We start from the raw sequence: 20,507 nt of genomic DNA on the forward strand, positions 1-20,507 counted from the left end.
CCAGAGTAGTGCTTAAGGTGGTTTTGGTCCAGCTTCTTTCAACAGCCACTGCCCATCAGCTACATGCCTGCAGGGAGAGCTCCCTATCCTAGGAAAATTGTGCCTGATATAGCCTCCTGCAGTTCCATGTCTGAGTTCTACATCATGCCAAAAATAGATTAGTTAATAGACAAGGAGAAAATATTTACTGCTTCTCATAAGGGAATATCTGAACCCCTCAGTGCACTCTCAGAAGGCTCTGAGCACCTTGACACCTGAAACAGGAATACACTAATGAAGGGATATGATAAAAACAGCTTATTATGCAAATTGAAGACTTTGTCTTTCTGCCTTGTCATATGATGTCCCACTCTCCAAGCCCAGAGACTGGGGAAAAGGGGGAAGACGAGACCACTGTCCCCAAGGGACCAGCCAGGGCCCTACTCAGGGTGGCTCTGCAGCATCTTTAGCAACAGCAGGAGCCAACTCGGACAAGGAGAGGATTCAGGGGCTGATTACTCAGCCTAATAAGTTAGTTGAGATGCTGAAGCAGCTACATAAAGAAGACACTGTTATGTATCATTTTAATTATGCATATAATGGCTTTATCTTTTTGTTACCTTATTTCATTATTGAAAACCTTTTCTCACATATACATTTTAATTCTCAAATCCAGTCGCCAGCAGAACAATTTATAAATAATTTAATGCACAACAAGGCACCAATTCTTCCAAAAGCGGCAATCCTGGAATGAGGCCACTGAAAACTCTCTCAGCATCTGATACTTTAATGTCATACTACCAGTATTGCACCCAGAAGGTAGCAATATACAGCTCCTCCAAGCTATACAGGCTCATTTAGAAGCCGTAGCTGAGGAGCTTGTGCAAGGAAAACATCTCTTGGTGATCCTCAAAATACAAGAGAAGCCTTTTGGCATGCACCAAGGCAAGGAGAGCCTGCCACTGAGTTTGTAACACCAGCTTGTGAGCTGCACAGAGAGAAAGGAAAGAAATCTCCACCTGCAGAGTCCTCTCTGCCCTGGAGACCCATAACCAGCTACACAGATTGGGCTGGGCAGGAACATTCCCCTATCAAAGCCCTTTGGCACCACAACATCGTATTTAGGATGGAGAAGTTGTTACAGCACATCAAGCAACGCCAACCAAAGGTCTCGAGCACTGAGAGCAACTACTGAGTACCAGCATCCCTGCGAAATAAACCCAGGAGAGCTGAAGCAAGACCCTTACCTCCCAGCTGTTCCTGGAGGAAACACTGTTAGTTATCCTCACCCACAATCAGTGTTTGCTTAACAGACAAATTTTTCTAATTATGTTTGTCAGCTTTGCTAATTACACAAGACATGAAGCACAACACCTTAATTTTTCATGTATCTGCCTTCTTTTTTTTCCTTCCAATGGAATGAAATTAAAAACAAATTCATCCACACAGCCTCTACCCCAGTGGAAGTCAGACTTCCACCACAGGTATCTACACAGCCAGGCTTTTACATTTTACTTTTTCATTGCATTTATTCCCCCAGCAAAGCTGTATTAAAAATGTATCGGTTAAAACAACAGATACCTGTAGATGGAAGTCTGTGCTGTGTTTTGTTGGGTTATTTTCCTCTTTCCTGGTCCTGTTACAGTGAGCATTTGTGTCTAAAGCCCAGTGAGGTCAATGGGAATAAGCAGGTGCTTAAGTTGTTAAGTGCTTAAGTTGTCTCAGCTGTTATCAAAGAGAGTGTGTATTTTACTGGTTACTGAATCAGTGCTTTCAAGCTATCAGATTGGATCAGCCCGATTGCCATCACAGAGAACCTTTTTGCTTCTCCACCACTGAGGGAAGACCTCCTTAAACTGATAATTTTTATGTTACTCAGTGGAAGGGGAGAGATGTGGAGAGCTTCTCTGAGCCCTTGCTTCCACCAACCCTTCCCCATGTCCCCTGTGCTCTGTCTTGGGCTCAGGTAAGGGGCAGATGTAAAAGGAGCTGCTGAGACACTGTAGCACTGCAATGGGGAGGTGAGTGCAACCACCTGCTGTGGGATCACTCAGGATTTGCTTCTTTTCCATATGCATGGTGCAAGGACCATGGGCAAGCCTTCTGCTCTACATTAAGATGGGAAATTAAGATATATTCCAAGGTACCGTCAGGTTTTGCCAGTAATGCTAGTGAAACCACAGCGAGCAATAAACAGAGTGCAGAAAACAGTCTAAACTGGTACTGCAACATGGTGACAAAACATTTGCAGCTAGTGGTGTCAAATGAACTGCAGGCAAAAATTCATCTGAATGACCACCTGGATGATGAGCTTCCACCAAATCCCTCCCACAAACAAGCCCAGAGCATTTGCTAATGTCAGTAAGGGGGAATGCTCTGGATCACCCTGACATTGCCTATGCCACCCTACTCCATGATGGCCCAGCCCTGCATCCTGCTCTAGGCGCTGTGGGCAGGCTCTGCCCCTACCTGCTGAAAACTTCCTGGCCCCAAAAACCAAAGGGCTGGCCGGTTTTGCACAGCTCCAGTCTCTCCAGCCCCATTTATACACAACTAGGAGATGTTGCTGCAGGCTGGGTTAACTCCTGGTTTTGGAATCCTCAGGACTTTCAGGCAAAAGTCCCATGGCTGTGGCAGGCATCATTCTCTGCTCCTCTCCCTGCTTGCATCTGGTGTGGGAGCACCAGTTCCCTCCCAGGAGCAAACAGCCTTTGCAAAGGGGCTTTATCTTTGCTGTCAGGAAACCGTGAAGGTTAAAAAGCAGCGAGGGAAATTTGTGCTGTCAAAATCAAAGCTGCAGTAATTAAACAGGCATTTCTTCTGTCCCAGGGAGGTGGTTGGCAGAGCAGTAGTTGTGAGCAGGGACAAAAGGGACTGCACACATACAACAGGAAATCTCATCCCACTCCACAGCACACCATCCCAGCCGCAGGGCTGTGGCTGGTGCCAGGAGTAAGGTCACCACGCTCCTGAGCTCTGTCCCACTCCCATGTACCAGTGCAGTCTGAGGACCCTTACCCTGCTGTTCAAAGTTCATCTTCCCCCTGCAACTCAAAACTCACCCTTTCTTTGTTCAAACCTAAGAAAAGCTCCCAGAAAGAAGCGGGCGGGAAAAAAGAGCAGCTTCTAGAGCACTTCTCAGCCTGATGTGCAAAAGCCAATTACCCAAAACAGAGGTGAATCGATGGAAAAGGCCATTGGGTGTGGGGGAAGGCAGCAGCTGGCCTTTCTCAGGGCCACACACAGCCTGGATTGATGCTGCTCTGCACTGGCATCTGCTCGCCAGATCTCTATTTGTTCCAGCAATGGGTTGCCAAGGTGTTAAAGTCAAATCATTCAAATTGCTCACAGAGTGAAAGATACTCAAGATTCAAAATTATGCCTTGACCCAAGTTGGGTCATTTTGCAGCAATTATCACCAATTTCTATGGTGGAAGACTGTAAGAGTTCAGAGGAGGAGAAAAAAAATGTCTTGTCCTTTCTTCACCTTGCATACAAATGAAAAACAAATATGATCTTCTTGCTCTTGACATAACCATGCTTTAAAGAGCTTCACAAACATCCATTTCCTCATTTGAGCTCACACGGAAGACATATTATCTCTTTTAAATATGACTTCTCCTTGGCAGTGCACAGCCTATTCTCTATCTTTAACACTTTAAGAAGCCAACAAGTGGTTATTTGCAAAACTGATGGTAGGAGATGGATATAATCTATTTTAAACCTCAGCAAAATCGGCCAATTTGTGTCTAAAGCCCAGTGAGGTCAATGGGAATAAGCAGGTGCTTAAGTTTTATGCACGTGAATAAATTATGAAATGTGAAATACAGCCCTCCAAACTCTCCACCCGCATGGGAACAATTTGGAAAATGCCCAACCATATCAAGGCACAGTGAAGAGAGAAAAAAAAAAATAATAACAAAGCAAATAGTTTCCAGCACACAATGGTTTCCCAAGCAGTGATGCTCTCCCTATCAGAGCTTCTCTGTCTTGTGAGTTCCACCTCAATTTGCCTTTCTATCATCCCCATGCTCTGCTCTTTCAGTAGTGAAGCCCAAGGAAATTAGGAGTGATATCTTCGGGCTCTGGACCCACTCATTTCTGCCTCTTTTGCAGTGGGACTGGATCCAACCCTTTCTTCCCAGATGCTTTGGCTACCTTCTGCCTTTCCCTGCTGTCTTTTGTACAGATACTGCCACCACAAGTTCTGCTCTCCAGGAGAGCAACCCCTGTGCTGGTTGGAAACAACTTCATCCTTTACAGGAGAAATAAATCCAGGAAAAAGCATTTCCTTCAACATCAAAATTATGGACTCCTCTGACTTACTTGATCTTGTTTGAGAGGTCTTGCTGTTCAGTCATTTGGAGACTGTTTATTGCCTCATCTTTCTTTTTTTTTTTTAATGGCTGAAATCACTGTTTTAACAGAGAATGAGGAAAAATTACCCATTCCCAGGCAAAACCACCTGGAGCTGGCTGCAACTTGCATCTTTTGCTAAAGATAGGGCATCACACACTGAATGCTCCTTCCAGTAGGGATCACTGGGTTGGGTCAGGGGACATCAGCAGAGCAAGGCCATGTTGGGTTGGTGTTATTGAGGGAGCTGCTCTCTGGATCTGGATGCATTGTTTTTGGGGGCACAGACAGCAACCTCTCTCTTATGGACACCTTCTCTCAGGTGTCTGCACTCAGAGGGGATTTTCAATAATGACAAATACAGCATGCACGGAGATGGATTGAGCCTTCCCTTGCTCCTGAGACAGGCAGCATCTGCCAGGTGCCAGTGGCTGTGCAAAGCCAGGGAAGGCTGGATGTGGCTGGAATGCAAAAAAGGCTGGGGATAAGAAGACAAATGGTTCTGGGGAAGTACAATGACCTCCTCAGCAGTGTCAGCAAACATTTCTCAAATGGAAGAAGTCGTTAGCTGTTTCTCCACTCACCTATTGGGAACGTCACCTGCCTGGTGACAGCTGCTTCATGCAGACCTCACAGAGCTGCTTCTACTGGGGTCGAGGTCAGCTCTCTGCTCCAGGTGGCAACAGCCACCTTTTCCCAACACAGGCTTAGCCACTGGTCCAGGCACCCCTGACTCTGCCCCTGCCTTGCTGATGGGCACAGCAAATCGAGCCATGCCAGGAGAAACCACCTGGCTCCTGAAGTAACCCTCAGTGCTCATTCCTCTATAAAATCGTAAGATTGTGCTAAAGGCAAAAGGCTACTACAAGCCTGTCGCAATGGGTGGGAAGCCAAAGACCGGAGCAGGTAAAGGACTTTCTTAAACTCCATGAACAGTCAACACATGTGCATGGGTTTACACAAATACTTAAATATGCAATCACCCAATGCAATTAAACACACTGCAAATAGTGTCCCACCACATTTCAACCAGGGCAACAATTATTTTCCAGTGCTGCCACGAGACCAGCAGCCCCCCACAGTCCAGAATTAACAGCTCCAGCATAGGGAGCATGGGCCAGCAGGGTGTTAGAGCCCACTCATGCTGTGGCTAAGCGCTCTCATGAGAGGCTTTTGCCCAGCAATTGCCTTAGAATAAGGGGAAAGGAATTCAGTTAAGTGCATTCGTCACCTGGCAATGAAATGTTACCATCAAGGGTCTCTTTGGGGCAGTCAGTCAAACCTCATCTCCTCTCTTAGGAAAAATGGCACAGATATCTGAATCAGTCAAAAAGAGTGGAGTGAGAAAAGAAGGAGGCTAATCCAAACCTGAGTGTCACCAAGGGATGCTGAGACAAAAAAATGAACGAATGAACTCATGCATTGGGCCACCCCACAAAGGTGAGCTTTAAATTTAGCACGACTGCATCAAAATAAGACCATTTTCTGCATTATTTCTTAATTGTGAAGAGGAGGTGGTACCCCCAGGAAGGGCAGCTATGGGGTGGAGGTGAACTAGAGGGGTTCAGCAACATCAGGCCCCTGCTAAACCTCCTCCTTCAGTGGGAGATGGTGTCCAGCACCTCAGCGGCACATTGGACCCCCATAGGCACATCCCTCACCCATCTCAGGCCCAAACTCATCTTCCTACATAAAGCAGCAGCATGCCCCTGGAAGCTCTAAACAAACAGTGCTGAGAGTCTGTGACATGAGGCAGTGAAAATGAGCAACAGCTGATACCAGAAAAGCCACCCCCAGCCCCTCAGCATAGAGGCCACTGCTCTGTGCTGCTGTCTGCAGCAAAGGAATACAGAATTGGGAAGAAGTCAAGATATGATTTCTTTCAGTGGGTCGTAAGCCTTCTTCTGCCATTAAGACACCACACTGGCACTTGTTGGTTGAGTCACCAAATCCACTTTTGCAAGCTCACCTTCCTGAAGGAACCTCTCCTTTGAAAGTGGCTTTAAAAGGAGAGTGGAAAGGGCTACAGAATGCATGCAGGAGTGAGCAGAGCCCCAGGGCGCTGCCTCTGCTGCCTTGGTGGAGTGCTGCTTTCCCATGGCAGCCTCCTCCCGAACATTTCCTCTAGAATGGAACTGCATGCTACAAGTCACATAAATATAAAACATATTTATGTGTTGCCTGATCATAACAAGCAATTCTCAGCCTGGTTTTCTTGTTCTTGAATCCACAGCAGAGCAAGGCAGGTTCCCACAAAGCCTCACCCCAAACCCAGCCAGGGTCACAGCACTCTCCCCCCCATCTAAACCACCTGCACAGCTTTCAACCATGTCCAGTTTCCTTGTCCTAGACTCGGATGATGTGGGCTTTTTGGAGTGCCCAACCCTTTGCTGACACACACAGGCGGTGGAAATCAAGAGTTAATGTTAAGAGTTAAATTCAAATCACAAGGAAACGGCACTAGCATGAGGCTGGAAATAGGACAGGGCTGACAGAGATGTGAGTGCTGGGACCGAGCCCCCTGGGTGCTGTTTTAGTAGGGCAGGGGGAGAAACAGGATCACCAGGAGACCCTGAGCAGGTGGGAAGTGTCCTCCAGCTGTCACTCCACAAACTAGGGCAGTTTTTGGTCCTCCCATCTGCTCAGAGCTGTCCCTGCAGACAAGGATGGTGCTGGGGAAGCCCTGTGAGAGCCTCTCAGCCAGGGCATGCCTGTGCACGCCATGCTGGGCACCCTCCTCCCCCCTCTCCTTCCCCCTCCCCAGCGCAGGGCAGCACAGCACCAGGGAAATTAAGAGGGCGATTTCTAAAGCTGAGAGAAAAGCAGCCATCTGGGTCCTAACAGCCAGGTTGCTTGATGACCAAAAGGAATTTTCTAGGGAAGCCAGAAAAATGGAGCAGTGAATAAAAGAAACAGTAGCTGCTCCAATCCATCCAGAGGTTGCTGTAAGAGAGAAGCTTTCAGAGAGCTCTGAATACTGGTTAATGCCCAGTCCTGTCTAATTAAAAGATGAAGCAGGAGATAGCTGGAGCAGTGGGAAGCAGGAAGGAGTAGGGTGGGCTGGGGCTGAAGTTCAAGGTTTTCTGTGCCACAAAGAGCCAGGATAGATGCCCATGACGGCCGGAGCAGGACCCTTCAGCCCCTCTGCCCAGGCACCTACAGCTGCACCTCTGGGGATGGCATTTACATCACCAAGTCTCTCAGGAGAGTTTATATCTTAATTCACACCATATTCCCTGCACAAAACAAGCACTGCTCATGTGACAAAGTGAAAGCACAGGTGACTTCCCCAGGTCACAGCTCCAAAGTTTAGGATGTAAATGTGGCATGCTTGCCCTCACCCTTTCACATCCACCACCAGCTACAGATACCACCTCTCCTTTCTGCTTTTTCTCACAGGAAAACCATCATCACTCCTAATTCAATTTGTGAGTACTTTCGTACTGTACGGCTTCATGCTCTACCACATTTCATATGCTCCTTTGCACGTTTGCAGGCAGCGCTCCCTCCCCTTCTACGGGGGCTGGCAAGCAGGTTTCTTCTGAAGCTCTTCCAGGTTATTGAACTACTTTGTTAATGCAGCTTGTTTCCCATCAGTTGAGGGCAGAGTGCCAGGGACATAATTTCTTTTCCATGTTTATTTATGTCAGGAGAGTCCTTAAAGGATTTGTTTGCAGTTGCCTCAGTTGCTGCTCGTGTTGAGGTTACTGCCTGCCCTGCTGCACTGCCAGCAAGTCGGGTTTGGGGAGACAGGAGTCCACCAGCTTCCCCCTCTTCTGTTCTGATGCTATGGAAACAACTAATTTACCTTATGTTTCTTAATTAGGAGCAGAATCACCCTTTTTGCTGGCCAATAGGCCCTTGTGCCCCATGAAAATAAAGCAAGCTGAGAACCAGCAGCAGCTCCTCAGCTGAGCAGTCCTTTCTGCACAGTCGTAAAAGATGGGACAGTTCTGGTCACCTCCTTTTTGGATGATTTGAACATGTCCTGCCTGGACTGTGATAATACAAAGACAGCAGAAAGCACTGTTGCTCCCACAATGGAGTGCCCCAAGAATGAGTTTCTTCTCCAGAACAATGTGGATTACGACCTGAAGCCCTTGAAATATTGAGGTATTTGGATTTTCTCAACAGAGCAATTCCCCCTGCCTTCTCATCCTCTTAGGGTAACCAGCTGGGTCATATTTTACTCCACCTGCCACCACCTTTATTACTATGATTTCTCTACACTCATTTATGGCTGCAGGAGTCACTTTTTTTTTAGCTATAAACAATCTATTGTCAATTTGCAAACTGAGATGTCCTCCTCTGCACCAGCCCATACTCAGGGCTCCCCACCAGCCCAGCTTCATCACCTGTTGATGTCCTCCCAATACCAGAACACCCAGATTTGTGAAGAAGAGGGAGAAAAGAAGAACAAACGCACACCCCAAATCCTCCGTCTTGTTACATATGTCCCAGAAACCTAAATTTTCCAAACCCAGGGTTCCAACAATCACCCACAGATGACAGTAAGACACTGCACCCTTCCCCATGTTGTCCAATCAAACACATTGCTACCCAGCAACTTCCAGATCTTTGGAGCATCCCAAAGTGATGTGCTGGGGACCTGGCTGCTAATTAGTTTGCTCTTTAGGGTTCAAGGCTACCCTGGGGAAGGGGAGCATGCCATACCGATTTTCTCTGCTGTTCTTGCAACCATCCAGGTAAAGAAACATTTGTTATTCTGTGACAGATCCCTGTGGAGGCCATTCAAGCATCCGACCTGCTGCAAAGCAGAGCTGGCAATTTTGCCAGAAACTCTGCTTTGAAGGGGTTTGCAATGTTAATTAAATTTCTGCAGTTGTATCTCTTGGCTCTGAATAAGATCCGAGCCTCTCTGAGCATGTGAGCTCAGCTCCTTGTCCCTGTTCAAGCCTGGCTCTGAACAAGTCTGGCTCCCAACGCTGAATTCCCTCAGTGCAACATCAGAAATATAATATTGTTCCTCCACAAAAGGAAATGAATTCAGGACTGTCAGGGTTCAGACATAGCATTGGTCTAGATAACCTACAGGCAGAGAGATGATCGCAGAGCTACAAAAAAAAGAGCAGATGTCCTTACCCAAAGAATTGATTCCTCTAAACACACAAGCAAAAACGAGTATCTGTGATCACACAGACAGGCAGGATGCAGGAGGGATAGCAAGTCACCACAAGGACTCTGGATGAATTCCACACAAAGTTCCCAGAACTCTGGCTCCCTTTCACCTCTGCACCCCTTCCTGGGTTGGCACTGGTAACCTACCCGACACAGCTGGACTTTTGTAGACACTGCTTTCCAGGAAAGCATGGAAAGGAGAGGAGCTGCCAAGTCTGGAAAATGCAGGAGACAAGTTGGTTTTAACAGCTAAAATTCTTCAGACATTTAAAAGAGGCAGCTTTTTAAGGATATTAATAAATTAAATAGAAAGGAAACATGGAGAAGATAAGGAGAACTTGAACTCAGGGCAGCTGTGGAAATGGGGCTCCTAGGCAGCAGAGACAGATCTGCTGCTGGGGCTGTTCCTGCAGTAGTAATGAGAGACAGGCACGTGGCTCACCAGAGCCCCACAGGGCTGGGAAACCAGAACAGAGGACAGAAAACAGACTGACAGTGCTGGGCTGATATTTCCTACCCAGCACAGCACCATTTCTGCCAGCTCTTACAAAGAGGCCTGGGAGCGAGGCGGGTGGCAGGGTCAGAAGCCACTTGGCACCTGCAGGTTTGCTCCAGAACAGCCATTCATCACCACCCTTTGTGGCCAGAGCCGCTGAGTGTGACTCAGGGCTGGGGTCTGTGAAGGCGAGAGCCAGCATGTTGGCCCCATGGTGCCCTGGGCACATTCACCTACTGACATTTTCGGAAGATGACCAAAGCAGCATGATGCCTTCCCAAGGAAAGCGGCAGAGCTGCTGCATTTGGGAAACAGCGAGTCTGTGCCTGCCCTGCAGCTGCAGGGGACACCTGGCAAGACTGAGTGCTTGTTCAAGAAGAAAGTTTGTGCTGCTGCTCATAAAGGTGTTCGCTGTGAGGGAAATGGGAATTATTGCAGAACAAGAGAAAGGAGGTGCAGAGGCACTTGGGGACCTTTACCCACTTAAAGCACAGACAGCGGTCACCATACTGGGATTCAGCCACCAAAGGTGTGCACAAGGTGCAGGATTTGAGACCTGGGAGCCCCTGCCTCCAGGCTCAGTTAATATCATCTCCCACAGTGACAATACCATTGGCAGCAGTGACAAAGGCTCTCGGGCTGCAGCTGGAGGGGGCACAGCGCAGCCGCAGGGGAGCACCCAGCACTTCTCCCTGCTCCCTCGGGTGGGTTTCTAACCACTGCTCTCAGCTCAGCACTAGCACATCTTCTCGGGTATTTTCCTTGTTTCCACAAGAGGGCACCGGCACGACACCAACGAGATGCTCCAATGTTTCCTCCCCCCGCAGCCGCCCCGCGGCGCCGCCCGGTCCCGTCCCTGTGGCGGCGGGAGCAGCGGGAGCCGGAGACCGGGGTCTTGCCCAGGGTTTTGTCTGCAGAAGGAAAGCGGCTGATGCACATCTCCCAGGAGATCTCGGCTCTGGAGCCGTGACTCAGAAATACAGAAATAAACTACATTTGCTCAGAAGAGAGATTTTCTTGAATTGCTCTGCCAGTGCCGAGGGGCTGCAGAGAGGGGAACAGGCGTGCAGAGGGGCTCCCACTGGCACCTGTTTACTCCAACCTCCCCATCGCGGTGCACTGACCAGGCAGGGAGCATGAACCCTCGGGAGCTGCTCTGGGGAAAGAGCTTTGTCTGAAGGGTGTGCTGGGCTCCTGGCAAGCCCTGATGCAGGGAAAGACTTTGCTGGGAAGAGATAAACCAGTGAAAGTAACCCCCTGTTCCCTCCCCCAGTATTAGAAATGTGAATGAGAAACATACAAAAGCCACGCAACTCCAGTCTGGACTGGACATCCTTCACAAAGGAAGCTTTTGACTCTGAGACCTGGTGCTCAGAGCTCAGGTCACCCTTCAGGGAGTGATGAAGCTGCTTGGTCAAGAACTACACCTCATGCCACAGAACCTGGCAGTTCAGGCACTTGATGCTGTGGACTTCAGGCAGAGAAAGAAAATTTCGGTATCTTCTGGGGTGAGTTTTTAGCCCAGGTGAGCATGTGGAAGACTGCTCAAATCAATGTTGCCCTGTTCACTGCCCATACAGGACCCTGGTGCATGACAGTTGATTTCTTCTAGATTATCTTGATCTTTCTGGACACCGCATGTGTACCAAAGCACGAGGTGTTTCAGAAATGCCAAAACAGCAACAGATTGTCTGAATGGCCTGTCATTCCATCATGAAATACGACGCGAATCCCGCCCAGGAGGAAAGACTGGATTGCTGTACACTTCAGTGCTGGCTGAGGCCGAGCAAGATTCCTCATTTCGAAGTCTCATTGATCAGATGTGGAGGATACATTGCTGCAGCATAAAAAAAAACATGTGGCAAAAGTACCAAACCACCTACCTCTCTTTAGCTGTGCCTTTATATAAAACATGTTGCCATTTCACAGGCACATCTGTGAGGAATTTCCTTCCTGTGAATCCAATTTCCTCTCACTTTTGAACGAAAATGCATCTCTGGCGTGAAGGATGCAAAGGTAGAGACAGCATGGCTCAGTACAGAGCAATGGGGAATTGGCCAAGCAGCATCAAAATGGAGAACAAACAAGAAAAATAAAAGCCAATTTAATGCAGAGAATTTACCAAAGGAGAAAAATGCTTCTTGAGCATCATCACTGATTGTCCTGCTGTGGCAGATGTGCCAGAGGGACACTGTGAGCATGACAGAGGAACAGAAATGACAAAATAAACACAAGTAACAAGGTGGGAACAAGACAAAGGGCTGGTGGGAGCTCCCATGCTCCCCACCGCAAGCCTTGCCAAAGACACAGCCTTGACTAAGCACCAGCCAGGACATGACTAATGTGAAATGGATGTAGTATCTCCAGAGGAGATACAGCATGTGGGGGACTCAAGAAAAAACACGAGAGACTGCTTTGTTTTATTCTTGCTCAGTGATAAATGAGACCCTTTCCCATAGACTGAATTGATCAGCTCCAGTGCTGCAGGTAATTAGATCTGGAGTCATGGTGGGATTGTCTCTAGCAGTCATGGTATCATTTTGCTCCTTGTGCTTTTGTTGTGATTCTGTAACTAAACTTCCCAGGAGCTACAGAAAGACTAAAGGAGCATTCTCTTGTGTTACGCTTTTCATCCCAGCCCTCATCCAAGTTTTTGGTAATTACAGCTGTGGAGGAGCCCAGCAGAGCCACCCAGCAGCTCAGCAAAGTCACAGCTTCCATTTTGAGGGAAACAGGAGACTCTGTCTCCTGAGATGTACTTCAGCCACAGTATCAGCAGTAGCACTTCTGCATGACAGCATCTCACTGAGAAAGGCAAGTCTTCATGAAGAGTTGACTGATATGTAGACAGTCAAGAACAAGCACTATAACCTAGAACTTGCAGTATTTTGGAAAGTCTGCTGTGGTGCCATCCAGCTGCCAATCAAGTGGATGCTTCCTCAGAAGAGTGTTTCCAGGTTTTCCTCTCAAAAGAGATCCCTTTCTGTTGGGGTCCCTCCCCCGCCGTGTAGCCCTGGGAGAGGGGCCCTGAGGGCACAGACACGGGGTTTCCCTGCCCCTGCTCAGCCTCGTTCCCATGGGTTGGTTTGTGTTCCCCTGCGCGGGCAGAAGGACCCTTGGTCCCGTGACTGGAACAGTTCCTCAGCAGAGCCCCGGCCACGCGGCTGGGGAAATAAACATCTCTGAAACATCTAGCAAGAATCTGTCTGTCCATATATATTTCCTTTCCACAGGACTCCTGGTTTGATATATGCGTATTGCAGTATCCCCACTGCAACACCTTTCCTCACACACTGGTCTTCTTCTTCTTTTTATCCCATTTGGGTCCCCTCCAGAGTTCAGCTGCTCCCTTGGTCCCAACACCATTCTCAGATCTGCTTCCTCAGCCCTTGGACAGTGAAATCCCTAAAGTCTGCAAACAGCCCCCGAAGTTTCCTTTTGCTTGGTAGTCTGCCATCTCCAGCCAGAGGCATTTGGTGGAAAGCAAAAAAATCCAGAGCCAGGAGGTTTTGGATGTGAGCCCTGGAGAATCTGCATGGGGGCTAGATGCCCCCACCATGGTGCATGACAGGCAGCCTCCACAAATGAAGACAAACCTGTGGGTAAAGCAGTCCAGATCTCTTACCTCCCATTCATGTTTTGGACAAGGAATACTTTGGTCCTGTATCCTTAAAGAAGGATGTGTGTAGAGGGCGGTGTAGAACACACTTGGATTTCAGAGCAAACTCAGGATGTTAACAGCAGCGCCAGCACTGTTGGATGATCTTCAGCAGATGGGAGCTGAACCACAGAGATGCCAGTTGGGGTTTGTTAAATGACAAGACAATATAATCTAAACATGTACATCACCTTCGAGCAAGTGACACAGGTAAAATTGGTTTTGTTCACTCGAAAGATCAGTATTGTCAGGATGAGATAACATGTGAGCCGGTGTGAAGAACTCTGCCTGACCACTGACTGTCAGAAACAGGCAGGAACTCCCTCTTGTAAACACAATATGAAAAAAAATCCTGAATATACTGCCACTTCTCAAGTCACTGTATTTGGACTGTTATCACCAGGAGCTGTAGGCCATCTTCAGATTTCTTGGAAGAACAATTTTCTGTGCACATGGTGTGTTCTGATGCAGGAAGTTCCTCAGATTTAATCAGGTTCTTTTCTGTTAAATCATCATGGCTAATCAAAAAGCCGGAATCCCAACTGAAGACCACACTACTTGGTGAATGCCGGCATTTAGTCCATGTCAGGTCTTCCCTCGGAACAAACCCGGTGTCAAAGGCAGTTTCTCATTCTGATCTAAAACTCTTTGGTCCTTCAGCAGCTCTTTCCCCTTGCCCCCACGTGTCTGCTTTGTTTTGCACTGGATTTAACTTTGCATATGTGGTTTGGTGTGGGTTTTTTTAATATAACATCAAATCTCTTAATTCTCTGACCCAGAAAACAGAGACAATCCTCATAAAAATCTGGGACAAAGAAGATGCTGCTGGCACGTGTGCAGCAGCAAGAGATTCTGAAACTCCCAAATCTACCCATTTGAAGTGATTTTGATTAAAGAAAGAATTTTGAGAACTGTTGCTGTCAGATATCAGGTTGTTTTGAAAGCAAATCCTAAGCTTTCAAAGCTAGTCTGAGCAAGACACTTTAAAAAGTGACAGTGTGGTGGCCCTGTGCTCATCGTCAGCTGAGATGTGATGGCTTTTCCCTTTCACGTTGTCACCTCCACAGGGCCTGCCAGGACACAGGACCCACACAGGGTACACAGCTGCTCCCACAGCATCCAGAAATAAAGGTTCCCTCTGCCACAGCACGACCTTTCCCGGAGCCACAGAGCCCCATTCCTGCAGCACTTTTGTCAATGAGTAAATAATGAGAAATTAGTGCATGGCCCTGATGATGAGTCACAGTGAGCGGCCGCTGGCATTAATGAACCTGCCAGGACAAACAGGGTGCCACAGACAGCCAAGCCCTCCAGTTTCATGACGACATCATCCATGTCACACCCATGTCACTCCTTGTCCTCCACAAAGCCAACACACATGGTCCCACTGGTGAGTCACACCCAACACCAAACCAGGAGAGCCCCATCCAATGCCAGGCAGGGATGGGAACACATTGCATTTGGTGTTTCCTCTTTGAGGAAGAATAACAAAACATCCATGCTGAGTCACACAGGCAGCAGTCTCCCTTTGCCCAGGAGATTTTAGGGGCAAAAGGAGGGGATGGAGGTACAGCCCCACTGCATGCTGCCCCCAGGGAAGGGAGGCCTGCTAGCCAGCAATTTCTACCCCCAACACAGCACCAAGGATGAAGAGTGAGGGCAGTGTGGGAGCTCACTGCTCCATACCCAGCACCATCTGTGGGGATCACCCACTGGCTCTATACACTTCCCAAAGGCAGAGTTTCATTAAACCGGGTAATTTGGCCTGACTACCCTGGGTAATTCCCACGGCAGGGGCCCCCAATAGCAGCCAAGCCCAGAAGGAGATTGCATCACTGTACATGGAGATCTCAAATCTGAAAGGGAAGGAGCAGCTCATACCGACCAGGGCTTTAATACCAGATTAAATACTTTCACAGCAGCCCGACTGTTTGAAAGCTTCCAGACGGCCTTTTGTCAATTTACTTTCCATTGTACTTTGGCTTCAAGAGGTACTTTAAAATGTGACCATCTTTATTTTATTATTTTTTTAGTACGGTAGCTTAGCTTTCTTGAAGGAAATTCATGGACCTGGGATGGGCACTGCTCCATAAGGGAAGGCATGAAGTGCTTTAATGGCAGAGGGGCCAAGCAAAGCTCCTCTCTCCAAGGCTGTTTAGGCAATCTATTAAGCATTCTGTCCTTTAAAGACTCACTATTTTAGAAGGCTGAATGAAGCTCCAACTGGAATTATCAATTTTTAATTTCCCCATTAGCAGAAACAGAAGAAGTATGGTCCTTTCTCCTGATACAGGGAACAGCCTACATTCATACTTTAAGAGGCTGATTACCCCAAGCCTTCAACCAGGAGCTAAGACATGTCTCAGGGACATGCCCCACTGGGTATTTAAATGCAGAAATTTAGGGGAGTTCTTGTCTGACTCTGGGCAGGTGGGAGCAGGAGGACAGCTGGACCAAGATGTGGCATGTGGGCACCTGGCATCAACAGCAGCAGGATAGTTTTACCCTATTCAAGGCTGGGAAAGTACCTCAGAAACATCAAGGATGAGTCGTGGGCTGGCTTCTACTCTGAAATTTGGCACTTGGGAGATGCAGAGCACACACTCATAGGAAACTGATGCTCCTCCTATCCCTCCGCTCCCTGACATGGGGACACAGAGGAAACTCTGTCTCTCCCCTGGCCCACCACAGCCAGCCGCGAGGGGGGGGCACAGCCTCGAAGGGCTCTGTGCCACCCCGCTCTGCCCACAAATGCATCCTTGTCATTCAAATGAGAAGCGGCCACAAAGGCAAGGGCCTTGTCCTAAACAAAGAGCCACTTGGGATAACAGCAGAGGGGGACGCGGGTCCCTGGTCTCCGCTGATGAATGCAAATGCCTCCAAAGCCTGGGAGCAACTTCTCTGGGAACAACACAGACAGGGCTTTGTGAGCAGGAGGCTGAGAGAGGCATCATCATACGCAAGCCCCCAGGAATGCCCAGCAATCCCCAGCTGGAGAAATGCCATGGGGGCATACAGAGACCTTCCCTCTCACCCTTGGTCACAAAGTCAAGAAAAAGCCGCTCAGAATATTTTTTTTTCACCCATGCTCTGGTAACCAAGCTAAAACTTTCCTGGCAGTCCTGCATCCCTCAGCCACTGATGCCAGAGCCCATGTCCACACAGGGTGATCTCAGTGATGCCACCACCAGCACCCCACTGTCAACTCCTGTCTGGTGGCAACCTCAGTGCCAGGCAAAGAAACTCCCTAGGGCAAAGCATCTCCCTTGGGGCCAAGCTTGCCCAGCCTAAGGCATCAGTCCATCCCCAAGCCACAGGTTTTGCCCTGCATAGCCATGTCCCCACAACAGCAGCAATGCAGCCCAGGGGGCAAGGAGCTGCCTGCAGGAACAGCCGGCTCCCTTACAAACCAGCCAGTCTCCAGGTCAACACCTTCGGTGTTCAGACTCCACACACCAGCTACTCTGAAAAGCACAACTTGAAGGTAGACCTCCCCCCAGACCTGGTTCAAAGCCCAGTGAAGTGAGAGATCTCATTATCCAGTTACTGCTAACATATAGGAAGTCTTTGCTCCCTGCACCCCTGAGACATCTGAACTCAACAGCCATAAAAAGATGCAATTTGTGAACGCTGTGGTGAGGAGGCATTGGGGGTTTACTGTAAAGACAGTGGTGCAAAATGCGAAGTCATAAATTTCAAAAGCGGCATACTAAAATTCAATGGAATCACTCAAGTCAAGCTCTGTTCCATCTGCTATTTTATGTTCTCTTTGTCAGGGCAGCTAATGGTGAACAATAAAAACATTAATAATCAAGTTAGATTTATAAACTGGGCAGGATATTCCACTAGTAATGAAATCTGGAGAATCATTCCATGTTATATTGCTTTGGGCAGCGCACTAACAAGAACTGCCTTTGAATTACAGCCCTCTTTCATTTTGCTGAACTTTAATTTGGCCCAGCACCACTGTTTCATTTAAAATAAACTTCAAGCAGGAGTGGAGCAGAGGACAGAGCTCAGAGGCACAGTCCAGCTCAGAACTGAAAACCTCTAGGTTGCAGGGGGCGAGCATTTGGGATATAAAAGCTCTGTTGACATTGTTCTCTTTACTGCAGAGAACTGCTGGATATAATTTTCCAAGGTTAGCAGAGCTTTCTATTGCCATGGTTTCATGCTTCCTAGTTTTGAAATATTTGATTGAAATGCCTCACAGATCTTTAATTTTGTAGTTGCTTCATAAAGTGGATGTCAAATAATTCTTGAGGCTCTCACTTCTCACAGAGTGGTAGTTTTCTAACAAAACCTCTGAAAATATCTGGCTTCTTGTGCTCCCTGCTGCTCATTAGAGGGCATAAGCATAAACCTGGTTTACATTCAACCCCTTTGGAAACCCACGAATGGTGTCTCAGGCTGAAAAGATTCTTTGCCCCAGCAAGCGCACCCACAGGAGGGAGACAGCACCCTGACACCCATCGTACATCCTAAATGTCAGATTCCCAGCCTAAATAAGTCTTGGTTTAATGTAATCCCCTTCTCCTGCAGTTCACTTCTGCTCTATTACCATCATCCCCAGCACCTTCTCCTTTGCCCAACAGCCCCAGCTCTTCAGCAGGGTTTGGAGAGAGTGGTCAAGTCCAGGACTAAAAAGGTACCTTAATGCCTGAAAGTTGTCATCAGTAACTAATAAGCCCCTCGAGTATTAGCATTTACCCTGTAAAAGCTGAGTGCAGCATATTCGGTAGCGAGGGTAAAACCAGGTCAAAGACAAAGTTTGAGTTAAATTGATTGGGGCAGAATACATCAATTCGTGTGCTGTTTGCATGAAATATTAATTCCAGCTTTAACATTTGGTTACAGAGGAGTGAATGCACCGTAATGATGCAGGTATACTTTATATTCGCCACAGTTTTTATTCTCCTAGGAACAGATGGGGAACGATAGGCTTTGTCCTCCCTGGCAGGTGTCTGAGTCGGAGCCTGTGAGCCGAAGCACACGCTTGGAGCCGGAGCCTGGGCGGCGGAGGCAGGGTCCTGGCGCACTGCTCTGAGCAAGCCCCACTCATTAGATAACCCCGCCGTGCTGAAAACCCTTCCTCCCTCCTGCCTTCACAGCAGTGCACTGGCAGCATTTTGAAATTCGATGAATCTCAAGGAATTTCTCCAAACTGGCGGGTCCAGCCTCAGGACTGCCCACCCACACCCAGCCACAGCTGGCTTTCTGACACCCGGGTTTGATACAGTCGTGGGGCTTCTCTGAGCTACAACCACAAGAAACTTTTCCTCCCCCAGAAGAAAACCCTTAATTTCTTCCATCTCAGAGGGGTGAAGCTGTATAGACCTGCTGGCACTGTGACCTGGCAGAGACATGACCTAAGCTCTCCACACTTGCTAAAACCTGTTACACCCCTGTGAGGGGAGAAGTAGGACCACAAGGATGCCCGCGCTGTGCAGACCCCCGCAATGAAGCCAACCCTCCGCCCGCTGCCGGCACAGAGCATCCCTTAAACACATCCCCGAGCATGTCTCAGTCCTCGGGGACCGCTCTGACTCCAAACGTGCCGTTTTACTCTGCATGCTGCTGGAGTTTGTGTGGCTCCATGGCAGGCAGGGAGGGAGCCCTCGAGACAGGCCGGCCCTTTCCCAGCGCCTGAGAAACCACCATCCATGTGTGGAAGCTGGTGGGGCCATCGCCCCACGATGCTGGGCTGGGGGAAAGTTGGGTCACCAGGCTGTGGTGGAGGAGAGGCACCGTGCACTGGGTGCGGTAGGGTGCACTGGGTGCAGGGGAGGGGGACTCTGGCTTCCAGAGGGCTCGGTGCAGCGGGTAGGAGGCGGGAGGCACTGGGTGCGGGGGGGGGATAAACAGACCCTTCCGTCTGCTCGGGGGGTGGCACCAGCTGCAACGAGCGGCACCACGTAGAAAAATGCTGGAGGGGGCACCGGGTGTAAAAGGCCCCAGTCAGCGGGAGCAGGATGGAGGGCACTGGCGGCAAAGGGGTGCCGGGCAGGGGGGCGAGCCAGGGAGCGTTTCCAGCCGCGGAAGCTCGCCCAGTGCAGCGGGGGTCGGCGATGCCCGAGGGTGGGGGAGTACCCGGGGAGGCGGGGGAAGGGGGATCGGAGAGGAGCGGGCGGCCGCGGGTAACTCACAACTCCCCGGGTGATGTCCTCCGCCGCAGGGGTCGGCGCCGCGGGCGCTTCTTGCCACGCCAGCCACAGAGCGAGCACGAGGAGCATCTCCCGGCGGCGGGCGCGGTGCCGGGAGGCGAGGCTCAGCATCCCCCCGCTCTTCGCGCCGCCCGGCCCCGGCCCCGCGATGGGCTCCGCCGGGCTCCGCGCCGCATCCGCGCTCCCGCCCCGGGCTGCGGCCGCCGCCGGGGAGGGAGGGAGGCAGGGAAGGAGGAAGAGAGGCGGGGGGCTCCACTCCGTTCCGCGCTGTTCCGCCGAGGATGGAGGCGGGGGGGGCTCCGCTCCGCCCCCGCCGAGGAGGGAGGTTGGGAGGACTCCGCTCCGCGCTGGTCCGCGCTGCAGGGGAGGCTCCGCCGCCGGGTGCGCTGTCACATCGCCCCGCTTCCGCAGCCTGCGGAGCGGCAAAGTTGCTGCGGACGCTGGCGCGGAGCAGAGCGCGGCTCGGCAACGGGAGCCGCTGCCATGCACCCCTCTGCGGCCGGCCGCAGGAGGAGGAGGGAGGAGGAGGAGGAGGAGGAGGAGGAGGAGGAGGAGGAGGAGGAGGAGGAGGAGGAGGAAGAAGAAGAAGAAGAAGAAGGGATGCTAATGAGGGAGGCGGTGTCAGAGCTCCGCGGGCGTGGGGCGGTTCGCAAGCGTGGTCTGGCCGCAGCTGAGCGCCGAGCACCGCCACCGATCCCGGCCCGCTCCCCCTGCG

The 20,507-nt window shown here is 49.8% G+C and overlaps 1 protein-coding gene across 1 annotated transcript in view; it reads right to left on the minus strand.

Moving 5' to 3' along the window:
• MMP17 (matrix metallopeptidase 17) overlaps window positions 1-20,305 on the minus strand; it is a 61,790-nt gene extending 41,485 nt beyond the window's left edge. Inside the window, exon 1 of the mRNA XM_039561172.1 lies at window positions 19,775-20,305. Within this exon, the coding sequence (XP_039417106.1) occupies window positions 19,775-19,903 (129 nt within the window). The 5' untranslated portion in view covers window positions 19,904-20,305. The remainder of the gene's footprint in view (window positions 1-19,774) is intronic.
• Between the last annotated feature and the right edge of the window lie 202 nt (window positions 20,306-20,507).

This window comes from Corvus cornix, chromosome 15 (genome assembly GCF_000738735.6).
Source record: "Corvus cornix cornix isolate S_Up_H32 chromosome 15, ASM73873v5, whole genome shotgun sequence".
NCBI lineage: Eukaryota > Metazoa > Chordata > Aves > Passeriformes > Corvidae > Corvus > Corvus cornix.